At 47.2% G+C, this 13,865-nt stretch overlaps 1 protein-coding gene across 1 annotated transcript; it reads right to left on the bottom strand.

The window, feature by feature from the left end:
• Positions 1 to 4,014: 4,014 nt before the first annotated feature.
• LOC107114879 (PLIalpha-like protein) lies at positions 4,015 to 12,983 on the bottom strand. Its single transcript, XM_015416485.1, has 4 exons — positions 12,888 to 12,983; positions 8,962 to 9,069; positions 6,773 to 6,856; positions 4,015 to 4,585 (listed from the first exon to the last, which is right to left on the bottom strand). Exons 2-4 carry the CDS (start codon positions 9,050 to 9,052, stop codon positions 4,248 to 4,250), a joined length of 513 nt encoding a protein of 170 aa, XP_015271971.1. The 5' UTR covers positions 9,053 to 9,069; positions 12,888 to 12,983; the 3' UTR covers positions 4,015 to 4,247.
• Between the last annotated feature and the right edge of the window lie 882 nt (positions 12,984 to 13,865).

The raw sequence follows: 13,865 nt of genomic DNA, 5'->3' as shown, positions 1-13,865 counted from the left end.
AGCTGCAGCAAACACGGGGACCAGAAGGACGCCGACACCCGAAGCTGCTGGAGGAAGCCGGATACCAACAAGCCCTGGGTGCTGGTAGGCAGACACTACCCTATAGACAAATGTGGTCCTAGTTAGGTGAATTGGAATTTGGAAACCATATGTAAACCGCTCAGAGACCTTTCAAGGATTAGAGCGGTATATAAGTTAAATGTATAAACAAATAAATAAATAATAGGATATGGGGTATTCGTATGCACCCCCCCCCACTGCCCTGGCCAATTAGGCACACTCCCGCGCATGGGAGAAAAGACTCCGGCCGTTTTGCGCTGAAGCTGGGAACCAAACTCTCTCCCACGGTTCCCGAGAAACCCAGACATCAACATCACCACCTGCAGAACTTGTAGATAAGTGTGACAGCAGCAAAGAAGCACTGAAGGAATGCATTGGCGATTAGAACACCGCTGACCTCCCCACCCCCATGGCAGCATAGCTGACACTTCTGCCTTGAAACTCTTTTGGGTCTCTCAGGTTCTCCTGGACTCGAATTGCTGTCTTCTGCTGCAGACCAACACAGCTACCCACCTGAAACTATTTTTATTGGTGTCACGGTAGAGCCAGGGAGTCAGGCTGGGAAGGTGGTTCACAAGACAAGTCTGAGGGTCAGCCGGGAGAGCAGTCAGCAGAGCGTTAAACAAGTCCCAAAACACCAGGCACAGCCGTAGTCAAACGTTACCAGAGGTCAGAGTCCAGATAGCAAAGCCGAGAGCATCGTCAGATTCAAAGCTGGGAGTCAGGAGCCAAAGCAGAAGTCCACAAACACAAGCCGAGTCCAAAAAGCCACAGAGTCAAACAGGAATCAAGGTGCAGAGCTTTTGGTTCTACAAACAAGGTTGCCAGCACAAAGTGCTCATGGCCAGAGGCCCTACTAAATAGTGCTCTGGCTCATTAACTCATTAGCACCTTTGTGCGAGGTCCTGGCTGCTGTTAAAACTCAGGGCTCAAGGATCTCTGCCCTCTTGAACGTGCTTCTTTTCGTTGGCTAGCCAGATCCTGATGTCTCCTATCCCTAAACCGGCTTACAGGTGGGGGAGATGCCGGTGGTAAGCTGCTTACCACCAATCAATCCCAGGTGCAATCCGTCCTGTAGTTGGCTCAGATTGCTGTGTATCCTCCTCCGTACTTACAGCAGGTGCAGATCCTGATGCTTCTTCAGCTCTTAAAGGCACAGAATCCTTCCCTCTTAGGCTGTCAGGAGCTGGATCTGTGGCTGAGTCAAGGGCAGGCAATGCAATTGGGAAGGAAGAGCCTCCATGTGTTTTATATTTTCCGATACAAATGCTGTTTTGGTATGCGGAAAGGCGGTTCTTTTGCTACTATTTTCATAGCTGGCTTTCTTGCAGGCTTTGCATAGTTGCATGAAATATGGCTGCCAGCCAAACACGCCTTCACCCTTTTCCGTCACTTTCAAGTTTCTCTCCAATAGGGCTTGCCTTATCATTGGGCCCATGCTTCATGCACCGGACGATGTGGAATATACACCAGCCTGTTTCTCTTGGGCTCGAAAGCCAGTCGAATCCGACTCTAGGGTTGAGGTGCTCATCTCCGTTTCAAAGCCGAAGAGCCAGCGCTGTCCGAAGACATTTCCGTGGTCATGTGGCCGGCATGACTAAACACCAAGGAGCACGGAACGCTGTTACCTTCCCACCGAAGCGGTACCTATTTATCTACTTGCAATTTCTTGCTTTCGAACGGCTAGGCTGGCAGGAGCTGGAACTAGAGATGGGAGCTTATTGCACACCTAAATGGTACTGTACTTGCATGCACACACTGAAGGATGAGCGATAGGGTTGCCAGCTCCAGATTGGGAATTCCTGGAGATTTGGGGGTGGAGCCTGGGGAGGGCGGGGTTTGAGGAGGGGAGGGACCTCAGCAGGGTGTAAGGCCGCCGAGTCCACCTTCCAAAGCAGCCGTTTCCTTTAGGGGAATCGATCTCTGCTGCCTGGAGATCAGTTGTAATTCTGGGAGACCTTTAGACCCCACCTGGGACTTGGCAACCCAAGTGCCTGAGCACAGTTCATATGCTTGTAGGATACCTTCCTGATTATTCCTACCACACCCTCACTGCCAGTAGGAGAATGCTGATGCGCACCACACATGTCTGACCACTATATATCTGCCAAGCTGGGAATAGTCACTCCAAACTTGCTGTTCTTTAAGGTTGTCCTCAATGTTCCCTCTAAGCTGTGGAGTCTTGTGAGCAAAAATTCTACTTTGTGAGTGACTGGCATTAAAGTTGTGAGCGAGCAATTTGGCTACTGCATGAATTGGTTTGCTCTGGAGCCCTCCTTCCTGAGTGAAGACAAAAATTTGTGAGCCGGAGGCTAAAAAATTCTGAGCTAGCTCACACTAACTCAGCTTAGAGGGAACACTGGTTGTCCTTCCCGGTCATTGTGCATGACCTTTCCCTCGCACATCTGGCATTGCTTTTATCCTCCTCCTCTTCCATATGATATTCACAGAAGGATGAGAACTAACTGTAATTCATTTTTATTTGTACCCCACATGTCCCCGTTATTATTATGTTTGGGCTACCTGTATATAGGGAGTTCAATTCTAAAAATGAAGAAATATGGAGCTGCGGTGGCTCAAGTGGTTAATAGCTGAACTGCAGGCTGTGGAAGGTCGGTAGTTCAGCAGTTCGAGACCCGGGTGCCGCATGATGGAGTGAGCTCCCGTCTCTAGTTCCAGCTCCTGCCAACCTAGCAGTTCGAAAGCAAGAAACTGCAAGTAGATAAATAGGTACCACTTCGGTGGGAAGGTAACAGCGTTCTGTGCGCCTTGGTGTTTGGTCATGCTGGCCACATGACGACGGAAACGTCTTCGGACAGCGCTGGCTCTTCGGCTTTGAAACGGAGATGAGCACCGCAACCCTAGAGTCGGATTTGACTGGCTTTCGAGCAAGGGAACCTTTACCTTTACCTATATCTGTGCTTAGAATTCATGCATTAAAGCTGTCCCTTCTCAGTGGATTCTTACTGTAGTTGTTACTAGTCGGGCCCCTCTTCCTGCTGAGGGGCAGTTTATAGCTTATAGAAGCAGAAACACCTCTATAACATCACCCCAGTTTCTTAGAGCAGGGCACTGCTTGGGCCAAAAATGGACTCAGATGGATACCAGCCAGGCATTAGCTTGGGAAAAACAATTTTAAAATGTTTGTCAAGAGCGGCTGGCTGGCTACTACCCCCTCCTTGTCCCGGAGAGACACATGGGTTTAGAACAATGGGTCGCCCAGGACCTATTGATTCACTCAGCACAATCCCATCTCAACACCCCAGCCTCACTTCCCCTCTCCCATTACCCCTTGATTAAGTGGCAATTAATCAACACTCAAATCTTTTTGTTTTCCCAATTGCACTTCCTGTACAGTACTTGTGGAGCCATCAAGCTTTTATACTTTTTTTTGTTTTCCTCCAAGAAAACCATTCTGGCAAGCACGTCATCCCTGCCTCAGGATACGTTTTGCCCTATAAATATGTCACCCAACTGACCCAGTTGTGTGTGTGTGTGTGTGTTATGCGACCACAGACACCCCTACTTTGTGGGGTTTTTCCCCCTCTCCTTCATGGAACAAAACACTGGCTGTTTTCATTCTAGATCTGCTGCTACCATGGACCTCTTCAGTATTGGTAATTATCACCCTTCCCTAAAAATTCCCCTTTCCTCCCTGCCTTCCTTCATTATCTCTTGTATATGTTTTGTTGTGTGCATTTTGTTTTATCCCTTTTCTTTTAAATAAAAACCTTTCTTGTTGAACATCTGCCTGTTTATTTGAGAGTTCTCTAAAATGGGGGAAATCCTGGTATACATAGGTAGAAAATCCCAGTTACCTGCCTCTTGCTCTGTCTCCTTTCGCTAATTCCTCCAATGTGTGGAGACTGCCTTCTTTGGGTAACATAATGGGGGGGAAACATGGGCATTTTGCACAAGCCTGTTCGACATTTGAAATGAATTTAAAACACCAGAGAAATTCAAATGATGCATTTATTGATCACATATTTATCCAACCTTCCCTTCCAAGAAGCCAGTATCAGCATACACGAAGGCCCCTTTATCCTCACATCAACCCTGTTGGATTGGTGAGGCTGAGAATCATCCAGTGAGCCTTGTTACAGAGTGGAGATTAAAACTAGGCCTTCTTGGTGCCAAGAAAAACCCTCTCACTACACCCCGCTACTGTGACACTCAACACAGATGAGTTAAACAAAAGAAAATTCACAGGTAATCAAGAGCTGCTCCTCACAAGATGTGGTCCTCCACTTGCCATCATCATCATCAATTTTCACACAGGACTCAGCGCCTTTAGCACTGCTCGGCTCCCCGGGTGCCCAGTTTGAGTACCCGGCAGAAACGTGGCTCAGGTAAGCCTCTTTGTTGTGCCTCTGCAGCGTTTTCATCAGGGCATTATTCTCGGCCTCATTTGCAGGAGAAGGTATAAAGCCTTTTGCTTGGGCGCAGGTGCTGTTTGCGGTATCAAAGTTGCCTTCGTGTCCGTTGGTCACAAATAAACTTTCACTGCCACTTCCAAAAGAGCGGGCTGGGAACACAGAACACGAGCGTTATCATTTGGAGATCTCATGAAGTATTTGCTAAGTTTTAAAGACATGAGTTCTGATCACCAGAAGAGGTTATGACAAGGGATGATGAGACTTGTGATCACCCAAAGGGACCCCCCCCCCCCCAGGATATTCAATAAAAAGTATGGGAAAGTTAGTAATATAACTATATGGAGACAGACAAGGAAGACAGACTGTGACGTTTTAATAAAGGTTTCCCTTCCTTGAAAGCCAGTCAAATCTAACTCCAGGGGGTGGTGCTCTTCTCTGTTTCCAAGCTGAAGAGCCAGCACCATCCGAAGACATCTCCGTGGTCATGTGGCCAGCATGACTAGACGCTAAGGCGCATGGAACACTGTTACCTTCCCACCAAAGTGGTATGTATTTATCTACAGGGGAGTGGTGGCACAGTGGGTATATCCCACTGTCTTAACATATGAACTGTGTTAGTTCAAGCCCCGCGCTGGTGTGAGCAGCCAGCCTGTTGTCCTCAGCTCATCGTCCACCCAGCGATTTGAAAGCTTCGACGAGTAGATAAAATGGGAACCACTCCTTAGCGACGGTCGGACGCCTGGTCAAGGCTTGTAAAAGGCAAAACAGCTTCCCGGCTACGAAAAAGAATGCCTGCAATGGATGTTCCGGCCAGGCGGTGGCAGTGTGGCGATTGACATACGGGTCCTGAGGCCTGGCCAGCAAGTAGCCGTGCGGGAAAATGACGGAGCCAGCCAGAAGACGTCTACACCAGGCAGTGACGGCGCGTGCAATTAAAAAGTCAATATATGTTGTCTTCCCTATCCCCTACGAACATTTTAGTCCCTTTTCTATATATGGAGTAACTACATCACTTTGAGCCCACTGGGGAAAGCAATTAATAAATGGAAAGTATTATTATTATTATTATTATTACTCGCAATTTCTTGCTTTTGAACTGCTAGGATGGCAGGAGCTGGGGCCAGAGATGGGAGTTCACTCTGTCACGCGGCACTCAGGTCTCAAACCACCGAGCTACCAACCTTCCGCTCTGCAGCTCAGCGTCTTAACCACTGAGCCACCGGATTTGTAATTACCACTCATTTAATCTGACATTTTTAGCTCAAAAACGAGCTTTGACAATGACAAGTTTCATGTAGGAAATATCAATCTATTTAATTCTGAGCAAAACCCATAGAGTACAGATCAAACAATCCGCACGGCAGGGCCATGTTCAGATAAGGGGGATTTTTCCTATAAGCCTGGGACAGCCTCCTGGTTTACACACAAACCCAAAGAACTAAAAGAATAGGTGAGAGGAGCTTAAAATCCTCCAAACAAGCAGACTACTGCCCGAGATCTTGTGAACTATTGCGAGATCCTGGAGGGCATTCAGGGGTTGCCTAGAAACCCCAAGACTGAAGGCTTTCTTCCTGCAAAGGCACAGAAAGCCGTGGCCAGAAGGAAGTGAAAGCCATAAAAGGGGGTGGAAGTCAGAGAAGAGAGCCAGAAAAGGGAGATCTAAAGTGGCAAGGGGCCAACGTCCAGGTGGTGGCTGGAGATCTCCTGGGATTACAACTCATCTCTAGACTACAGAGATCAGTTCATCTGGGGGAAATGGCTGCTTTGGAAGGTGAACTCTATGACATTGTACCCCTTCGAAGCCCCTCCCCTCCTCAAACCCTGCCCTCCAGGCTCCACCCCCAAAATCTCCAGGTATTTTCCAGCCTGTACACCCTAGTTGATACTGATCAGACCTCTGTTTGAGAGGGATGGACTGGTGATGGGAGGAACCTAATTGGCTCATGGGTAATATTTCAGTTCCCCCTCCATTCTCTTTCCTTGGTGCTTTAAGTGACCCCCAGTGAAACCGTCATAAGAAAATTAACCCCCTGCAGCAGGAGTGGAGAATGTGAGAAGTCCTGTGTTCAGTGCTTGCCTTGTGGCAAATTTACAGCAATTGCAAAACTGAAAACCAGCGGGGACAGATGGCCTTCTGCTTCAGCCAGCTTGCCACTGTGATCTGAAGACTCGTTTGGTGGGCTGGGTTCCAAATCAAGCTGGGCATACACATGTTTGTTTTCTTTGCACAATCTCAGTTTTGGCTTGGATCTTGTCCATTGGGTTTCCAGCGATTTCTCAACCCACAGGTGGCAACCCTCTTCCAGGAACAAACACCGGACTTCCAGCCCACTTACCGTGGTGGACGGTATAAAAGGCAGTTTCGAGGCTTTTCATCTGTTTAGTCAAATAATCTTGCCGTTCGATCAAGCTCTGCAGCTCTGAAAGGGAAAACCAAATCAATTTCACTGGGCTACATAAAGCAGACAGTACAATTCTCCGAATTGGTTGCAACATGGGCAAGAACAGACAATGCGTCCTTTCTTTCAGTGGAATTCTTTGTGTCCATAGAAATCTCAACAGAACATTCTGCCTGCATGATGTTCAACTCTTTGTAGCGCTTACGATTTATTTCTGGAATCGAGCCCATTCTTCTCTTCACGGCCCTGCAGGCTTTATTTATGTCTGCCCACATATAACATTATGAAGACATTTTATACCAAGTCAGATGACTGTGCCATCTAGCATTGTATTATCTATCCTGCCCGGCAGAAACTCTCCTAGGTCATAGGCGACCCTACAGGTGTGATGAATACAACCAAGAAAAGGGGGGAGAAAATCACAACCCTGCACAAGAAAGGTAACCAGAAAAGTTGGCGCAAAGAAAAAAACAACAACTATATGCACATAGTGCAAATGTACAAAGTATCGTATATAATTTAATAATACATTCAGAAGTGCTAAAATATCATTTAAAAACAACGATCCTATGGGTCAGCATATAAGTAAGGTAAAGGTAAAGGTTTCCCTTGCTTGAAAGCCAGTCGAATCCGACTCTAGGGATGCAGTGCTCATCTCCGTTTCCAAGCTAAAGAGCCAGCGCTGTCTAGAGATGTTTCCGTGGTCATGCTGCCAGCATGACTAGATGCCGAGGAGCACGGAATGCTGTTACCTACCCACCGAAGTGGTACCTATTTATCTACTTTCAATTTCTTGCTTTCGAGCTGCTAGGTTGGCAGGAGCTGAGACCAGAGATGGGAGCTCACTCCATCATGCGACACTCGGGTCTCGAATGGCTGAACTACAGACCTTCTGGTCTGCAGTTTAGCATCTTAACCACTTGAGCATATAAGTACCTAGTCCCAATATAAAGACAAATGTCCATTTACATAAATAAAACCTTAAAAGTACACATTGTCTCCATATGCATTTGACTTTATATTGGGATTAGGTATTTACAAGGGGCGGGACCCGCGATACTTGCGGGAGGGGGGGAGGGAGCTCCACACCTATGAGGAAGAGGAGGAAGCAGGAGGAGGAGGTAAGTTCCCCCCCATCCCGCCAGTTCCCCCCGTCTGGAAGTGAGGGCCGGCGGTAGCTGCCCGGGCCTCGCTGGTCTCTCCCTCCTCTGAAGCGAGGCCCGGTGGCTTGCAGCCACCCGGGCCTCACTGGTCTCTTGCCCCCCCGGCTCCGAAGCGGCGGCGGCTGCGAGGCCGGGTGCAGAGCATTCCCTGCGCATGCGCAGGGGACGCTCTGTCACTTTTGGGGGATTTAAGTATCCCCCCGATATTTTTTACAGGTTTCAGATTTTTGTGCACACCTGGGGACTGCCCCAAGTGTGCACAAACATCTCCCTCCCCCCCAGGTGCCCCTGATGTGCGGAAATAAGTATCCGCACGCAGGGGGCGACTTCGGTATTAGATATATAGATATGCTGTCACACCCTGTCTCGCCGTGAGGGGTTGGCCCCCTGCTGGCCGTTGCTGGAGTTGCACCTCCACTAGCCTGGAGAACGGTCCGCAGGCAATCTTCGTCCCTGGAAAGGGGAGGCAGTCGAGGAGAGTTCTCTGGGCAAAGCGGGAGGAGCAGCCTCAGATGACAGGGTAGTCAGAGTTCACCAACTGCCACTCTTGCCTGTCCTGGGTACCTGGCCTCTGCACCAACTCGTCGGTGGCTACGGGGTCCCCTTCTCTCTGTCCAGCCTGCACGTCCTCAGCCAGCCCAGTCCTCCTCCTCGGCTGTCTCCCGGCTTCGCCTTTTATTACCCCCTCGAGCCCCGTGACTCCCCCTGTATCTGGGTCCCTCCCTCCTTCAAAGGGAACCACGCCGGGGCACTTCCGCTTGCCTCCCCCCGGTCTGACAACCAGAAGGGGTCTTATCCAAAAATAGGTTTGGCACGTTACTAGCTGTTTCTCATTTCAAGCAGAGATCTTTCCCAGCATGGCTCTCTGAGTTCCCTTTTAAAAGGCCGTGCCAGGAATTGGATTTGGAACTGCTTTGCCACGGGAACTTAACAGCCCGTCTTCAGGTTCAAACATCAACCTACCTGCATGGCAACATTCTTCTTTCTGCTGCTGCTGCGGAACGGCCAGAGATGTTCCAAGAACGAGAGCACAGAATGCTAGGAACAGAAGCATCTTTCAGGTGGTCCGACCTATTTTTTTTTTTAATAAAAGGACATTGTTCAGTTAATCTGTTCGTGGCTAGCGAGGGTCCCAGATCTGAGCCAATGTTTTGAAGGTGGCTCTTGACAACCTTCTCCAGTTTTGCCTGATTCCTGCCATGTGTTTTTCATTCGCCTCCAACTCTACATTTCACTTGCTATGGACTTTTATTCTCCCGCCCCACAAACAAAACAAAATGCCCCAAGACGATTGTTAAAGGATTTGTTTTGTGTTAGGGAGGGTTCCATTGCTTCCATGACTGGGGTTGCTTTGAGGAGCTGCATTTTGGGTCTCTGGACAGTTAGGGGACTGTCCGGCCGACATGAAATACTCATTAGGTTCCCATGGTTTTGCTAAGTCAGCACGGATGAAATGATAGGGCTGCCAGCTCCGGGTTGAAAAATACTGGAGAAAAGAAGAGGTTCCATCAAAAGAAGAAACAATCTATAAATTAATGGAAACAGCGGAAATGGACAAATTAACATTACAATTACAAGACAAAAAAAGAAGAAATCTTTGAGAAGAACTGGTCAAGATTTTACAGGTGGATTAATATCTCAAAACATGTATAACATAATTATTAATATATAAGCTCCATGTGCTAAATGGTTAAAATAGTGCTGGTGTATAAAAGAAACGATTCTATCTATGTAAAATTCAAACAGTAATAACGAGTACATGTTCCATAGTTGTTGTATGTTTATTGTGTGTTAGTTTTCTCTTGTAGTCTTTCTTTTTCTTATCTAGAAAATTTAAAAAAAACTTTGATAAAAAAGGGAAATGCCTGGGAATTTTTGGGGGTGGAATCTAGGGAGGGGGGTTGGACAAATTAACATTACAATTACAAGACAGAGAAGAAGAAGAAGAAGAAGAAGAAGAAGAAGAAGAAGAAGAAGAGGAGATTGGATTTATACCCCACCCTTCACTTGGAGTCTCAGAGTGGCTTACAAACTCCTTTCCCTTCCCCTCCCCACAACAGACACCCTGTGAGGTGGGTGGGGCTGAGAGAGCTCTGACACAAACTGCTCTTTTTCAAGGACAGCTGTGCCAGAGCTTGTGACTGACCCAAGGTCACATCAGCAGGTGCAAGTGGAGGAGTGGGGAATCAAACCCGGTTCTCCCAGATTAGAGTCCGTGCACTTAACCACTACACCAAACTGGCTCTTTGAGAAGAACTGGTCAAGATTTTACAAGTGGATTGAGGAATATCTCAAAAGTTGTATAACATAATTATTAATACATAAGCTCCGTGTATTAAATGGTTAAAATAGGGCTGGTGTATGAAAGAAACGATTCCATCTATGTAAAACCCAAACAGTAATAACGAGTACGTGTTCCATATTTGTTGTATGTTTATTGTATGTTAGTTTTCTCTTGTAATCATTGTCTTTCTTTTTCCTATCTAGGAAATTAAAAAAAACTTTGATAAAAAAGGGAAATACCTTGGAATTTTGGGGGGTGGAGTATAGGGAGGGGGTTTGGACAAATTATTATTACAATTGCAAGACAGAAAAGAAGAAATCTTTGAGAACAACTGGTCAAGATTTTACAGGTGGATTGAGGAATATCTCAAAAGATGTATAACATAATTATTAATATATAAGCTCCGTGTGTGAAATGGTTAAAATAGTGCTGGTGTATGAAAGAAACGATTCCATCTATGTAAAACCCAAACAGTAATAACGAGTACGTGTTCCATATTTGTTGTATGTTTATTGTATGTTAGTTTTCTCTTGTAGTCATTGCCTTCTTTTTCTTATCTAGAAAATTAAAAAAAAACTTTGATAGAAAAGGGAAATACCTTGGAATTTTGGGGGGTGGAGTATAGGGAGGGAGGTTGGGGGGACCTCAGAAGGGTACAGTGCCACACAGTCCCAAAGCAACCATTATGGCCAGTAGGGGCGTAGCCAGAAAATTTTCGGTGGTGGGACATTGGGAAATCCGGGGTGGGGGGCAGGGGAGTGGAGGAGATAGAGAGGTCCCATCAGCAGGCATGTGAAGAAGAGAAGGTCCTTTCCTTACCTTCTGGCTGCACTCATTTGCCTCGGCTACTACAGGAGAAGGAGAGCCGGCCAGCCGGTGCGATTAATATTTGGCAAGTATGTGCTCTCTGCTCTGTTAGTGGGTGGGCGAGGCCTACCACTACGGAAGCGCAGAGCGCGTATTCCCCAAGTATTAATCGCACCAACCGGACAGCTCTCCTTCTCCTGTAGTGGCCGAGGTGAACAAGTGCGGCCGGCAGGTAAGGGCATGGGTGTGGGCAGGGGGAGTTGTGGGTTGTGGGTCCTGTGTGAGGGGGAACTGCCCCTAAGTGCCCCACTGTGGCTATGGGCCTGTTCACCGGGGGAACTGATCTCTGTAATCCGGAGATCAAGTGTAATAGCTGATCTCCAGGCCCCATCTGGAGGTTGGCATTCCTAGCTCAAAAAGCTAGGGTTGCTTTTTGAAATCAGAGGAACTTACAAATGTTTCCCCTTATCTAGATTTATTAACCGATTACTTTCTTGGTACCTCATTTGCTGATATCTTAATTTTCAGAATGATTCTATTATCGCCCTAGTATATTTTATCTGCTTTTTAGTCAACAAGAGTAATTATCCTTTTCTCTTTCTGAAAGTCACTTGTGCTCTCTGGAAAAGCATAAAATAAGAATGATAATCGTATTTTTAAATGCATATTTCTTTATCACATTTGCATTGGTCTTGGAGAGGCAGAAAGAATAGCCGTAGCCTGGGGTTGTTGGTACATGTCATACCCAAATAAATTTTGTTTTACAAACCAGGATTTAATATCTTGTGTTTGGGCCAAGGTACTTTACGTATTCAGGGGCAGCAATAAGAATATCAGAACAGCCCTGCTGGATCAGACCAGTGGTCCATCTGGTCCAGCATCCTGTCTCACACGGCGGCCAACCAGTTCCTCTGGATAGGCCTTCATAAGAACCTAAGAAGAGCCCTGTTGGATCAGACCAGTGGTCCATCGCTAGTCCAGAATCCTGTCTCACACAGCGGCCAACCAGTTCCTCTGGAGGGCCAACAACACGGCATAGAGGCCAAGGCCTTCATAAGAACCTAAGAAGAGCTCTGCTGGGTCAGACCAGTGGCCTATCTAGTCCAGCATCCTGTCTCACACAGTGGCCAACCAGTTCCTCTGGAGGGCCAACAACAGGGCAGAGAGGCCTTCCTAAGAACATCAGAAAAGCCCTGCTGGATCAGACCAATAGTCCATCTAGTCCAGCATCCTGTCTCACACAGGGGCCAAGCGGTCCCTCTAGAGGGACAACAACCGGGCAGAGAGGCTGAGGCCTTCCCCTAATAAGAACATAAGAGGAGAGCCCTGCTGGATCAGACCAGTGGTCCATCTAGTCCAGCATCCCGTCTCACACAGGGGCCAACCAGTTCCTTTGGAGGGCCAACAACAGGGCAGAGAGGCTGAGGCCTTTCCACGATGTTGCCCCCCTGGCACTGGGAATTCAGAAGCTGACTGCCTCTGAGCCATGAACCATGGTTAAAGAAAACCATGGTTAAAGAAAACGATGTTTAAATGTTAAATCTTCACAAGCCAGTCTAACTAAAAATAAGGAAGTGGCATTCCACAGAGCATTAAATGGAGTCCAGTGTGGAAGAACAACATCTACTCCTCAAAGTTTAGATACCTGCGACAAGAAGTATACATTCCATGGTGCTCATAACACCCCATCCTTCCATGTAGAAAGGAAACTTCAATTTGGATGCCTCTTAAATATTGTTAAGTTTTCTGACGGCAAAGAAGAAAGTAGAAAAGGCAGATCATCATTTCAGCTACTTACTCTGAAACTCGAAACTGCTGCTGTTCGTCTGGACGAGGGTCCCCAAGTCTAACTTTTGCAGTCCTCTGTTACCTTTTTATAAGGGTGTATTGCACAATATGAGGGCTGAACCCGTTGGCTGCTCAAACAAACCCTTTCCCCCTTGCAGTAAATTACAACTCTGTATCGTGAACAATTTGGCCTTTTCAGAAAGAATGGTCACAGTATGTTTAGAAATTCTGATTCATTGGGGGGGAAAACCCAGCGACACAAAAGGAAGCAAGCACGGGGAAGTGGGGAAGACAGCTCCAAAAAACGTATCTGCAGATTTCTCAACGCAATGCAATTCAGACTTGATTTCTCAGCATACAAACTGTCCAGATGAACTGAGCAAGCACCAAATTTCTCAATTGGGAGAGCAAGCCAAGGTCAACAAGGCCACACAAGCTAGGGGCCATTCAGGAAATGTGCCTTCCGTATGAGGGTTTCGGGGAAACCCTCGCTTTCAATAAGGTGTTTCACAAATCCGGGCTGGTTCGGGTAATGGTCTGGAAGAGGGTGAACAAGTCTGAGCCAGAAACAAGACAGAGGTATTGAGGGCAGAAGGCCGAATGAACCTGGCCATTTCCCCTGCTTAACTATAACATCTGAACTGGATAAATTATATGGCACTATACCTTGCTGTGCCTTTCCCTGGGCTCTGTTCCTAAACACCAAGGAATTTCCCAACTGTCCCCTGGAGATCCGCTGTAGTTCCATGAGATCTCCAGGCCCCACCTGGAAGCTGGCAACCCTAGCTCATGTAGCAAGTAGTTCTAGCCACCTCTGCCACCACCACCAGACGGAAGGCTGACTAGTTACACGGGAAAGAAGAATCGCCCACGGGCACTGCCTTCCTTCAGGGGAGGGTAATAATTCACAGGCCTGCATAAGCACTCGGTAGAGACGTTCTCATTCTCGGAACCATAAAAATATTACTCACGATTATAAAAATTAAAA

This window comes from Gekko japonicus, unplaced genomic scaffold, assembly GCF_001447785.1.
Source record: "Gekko japonicus isolate JY-2015 unplaced genomic scaffold, Gekko_japonicus_V1.1 scaffold2308, whole genome shotgun sequence".
Taxonomy (NCBI): domain Eukaryota; kingdom Metazoa; phylum Chordata; class Lepidosauria; order Squamata; family Gekkonidae; genus Gekko; species Gekko japonicus.
The sequence above is the reverse complement of the archived record's forward strand: the minus strand, read 5'-3'. Positions and strand labels throughout refer to the sequence as shown.

What these genes read in the sequence shown, in the direction of transcription:
- LOC107114879 (XM_015416485.1), bottom strand. Translation starts at nt 9,052, where the DNA reads ATGCTTCTGTTCCTAGCATTCTGTGCTCTCGTTCTTGGAACATCTCTG. An exon ending in AGAAGAATGTTGCCATGCAG is followed by an intron (nt 6,857 to 8,961) that starts GTAGGTTGATGT and finishes TTTCCCTTTCAG; the next exon opens with AGCTGCAGAGCTTGATCGAA. An exon ending in CTTTTATACCGTCCACCACG is followed by an intron (nt 4,586 to 6,772) that starts GTAAGTGGGCTG and finishes CTGTGTTCCCAG; the next exon opens with CCCGCTCTTTTGGAAGTGGC.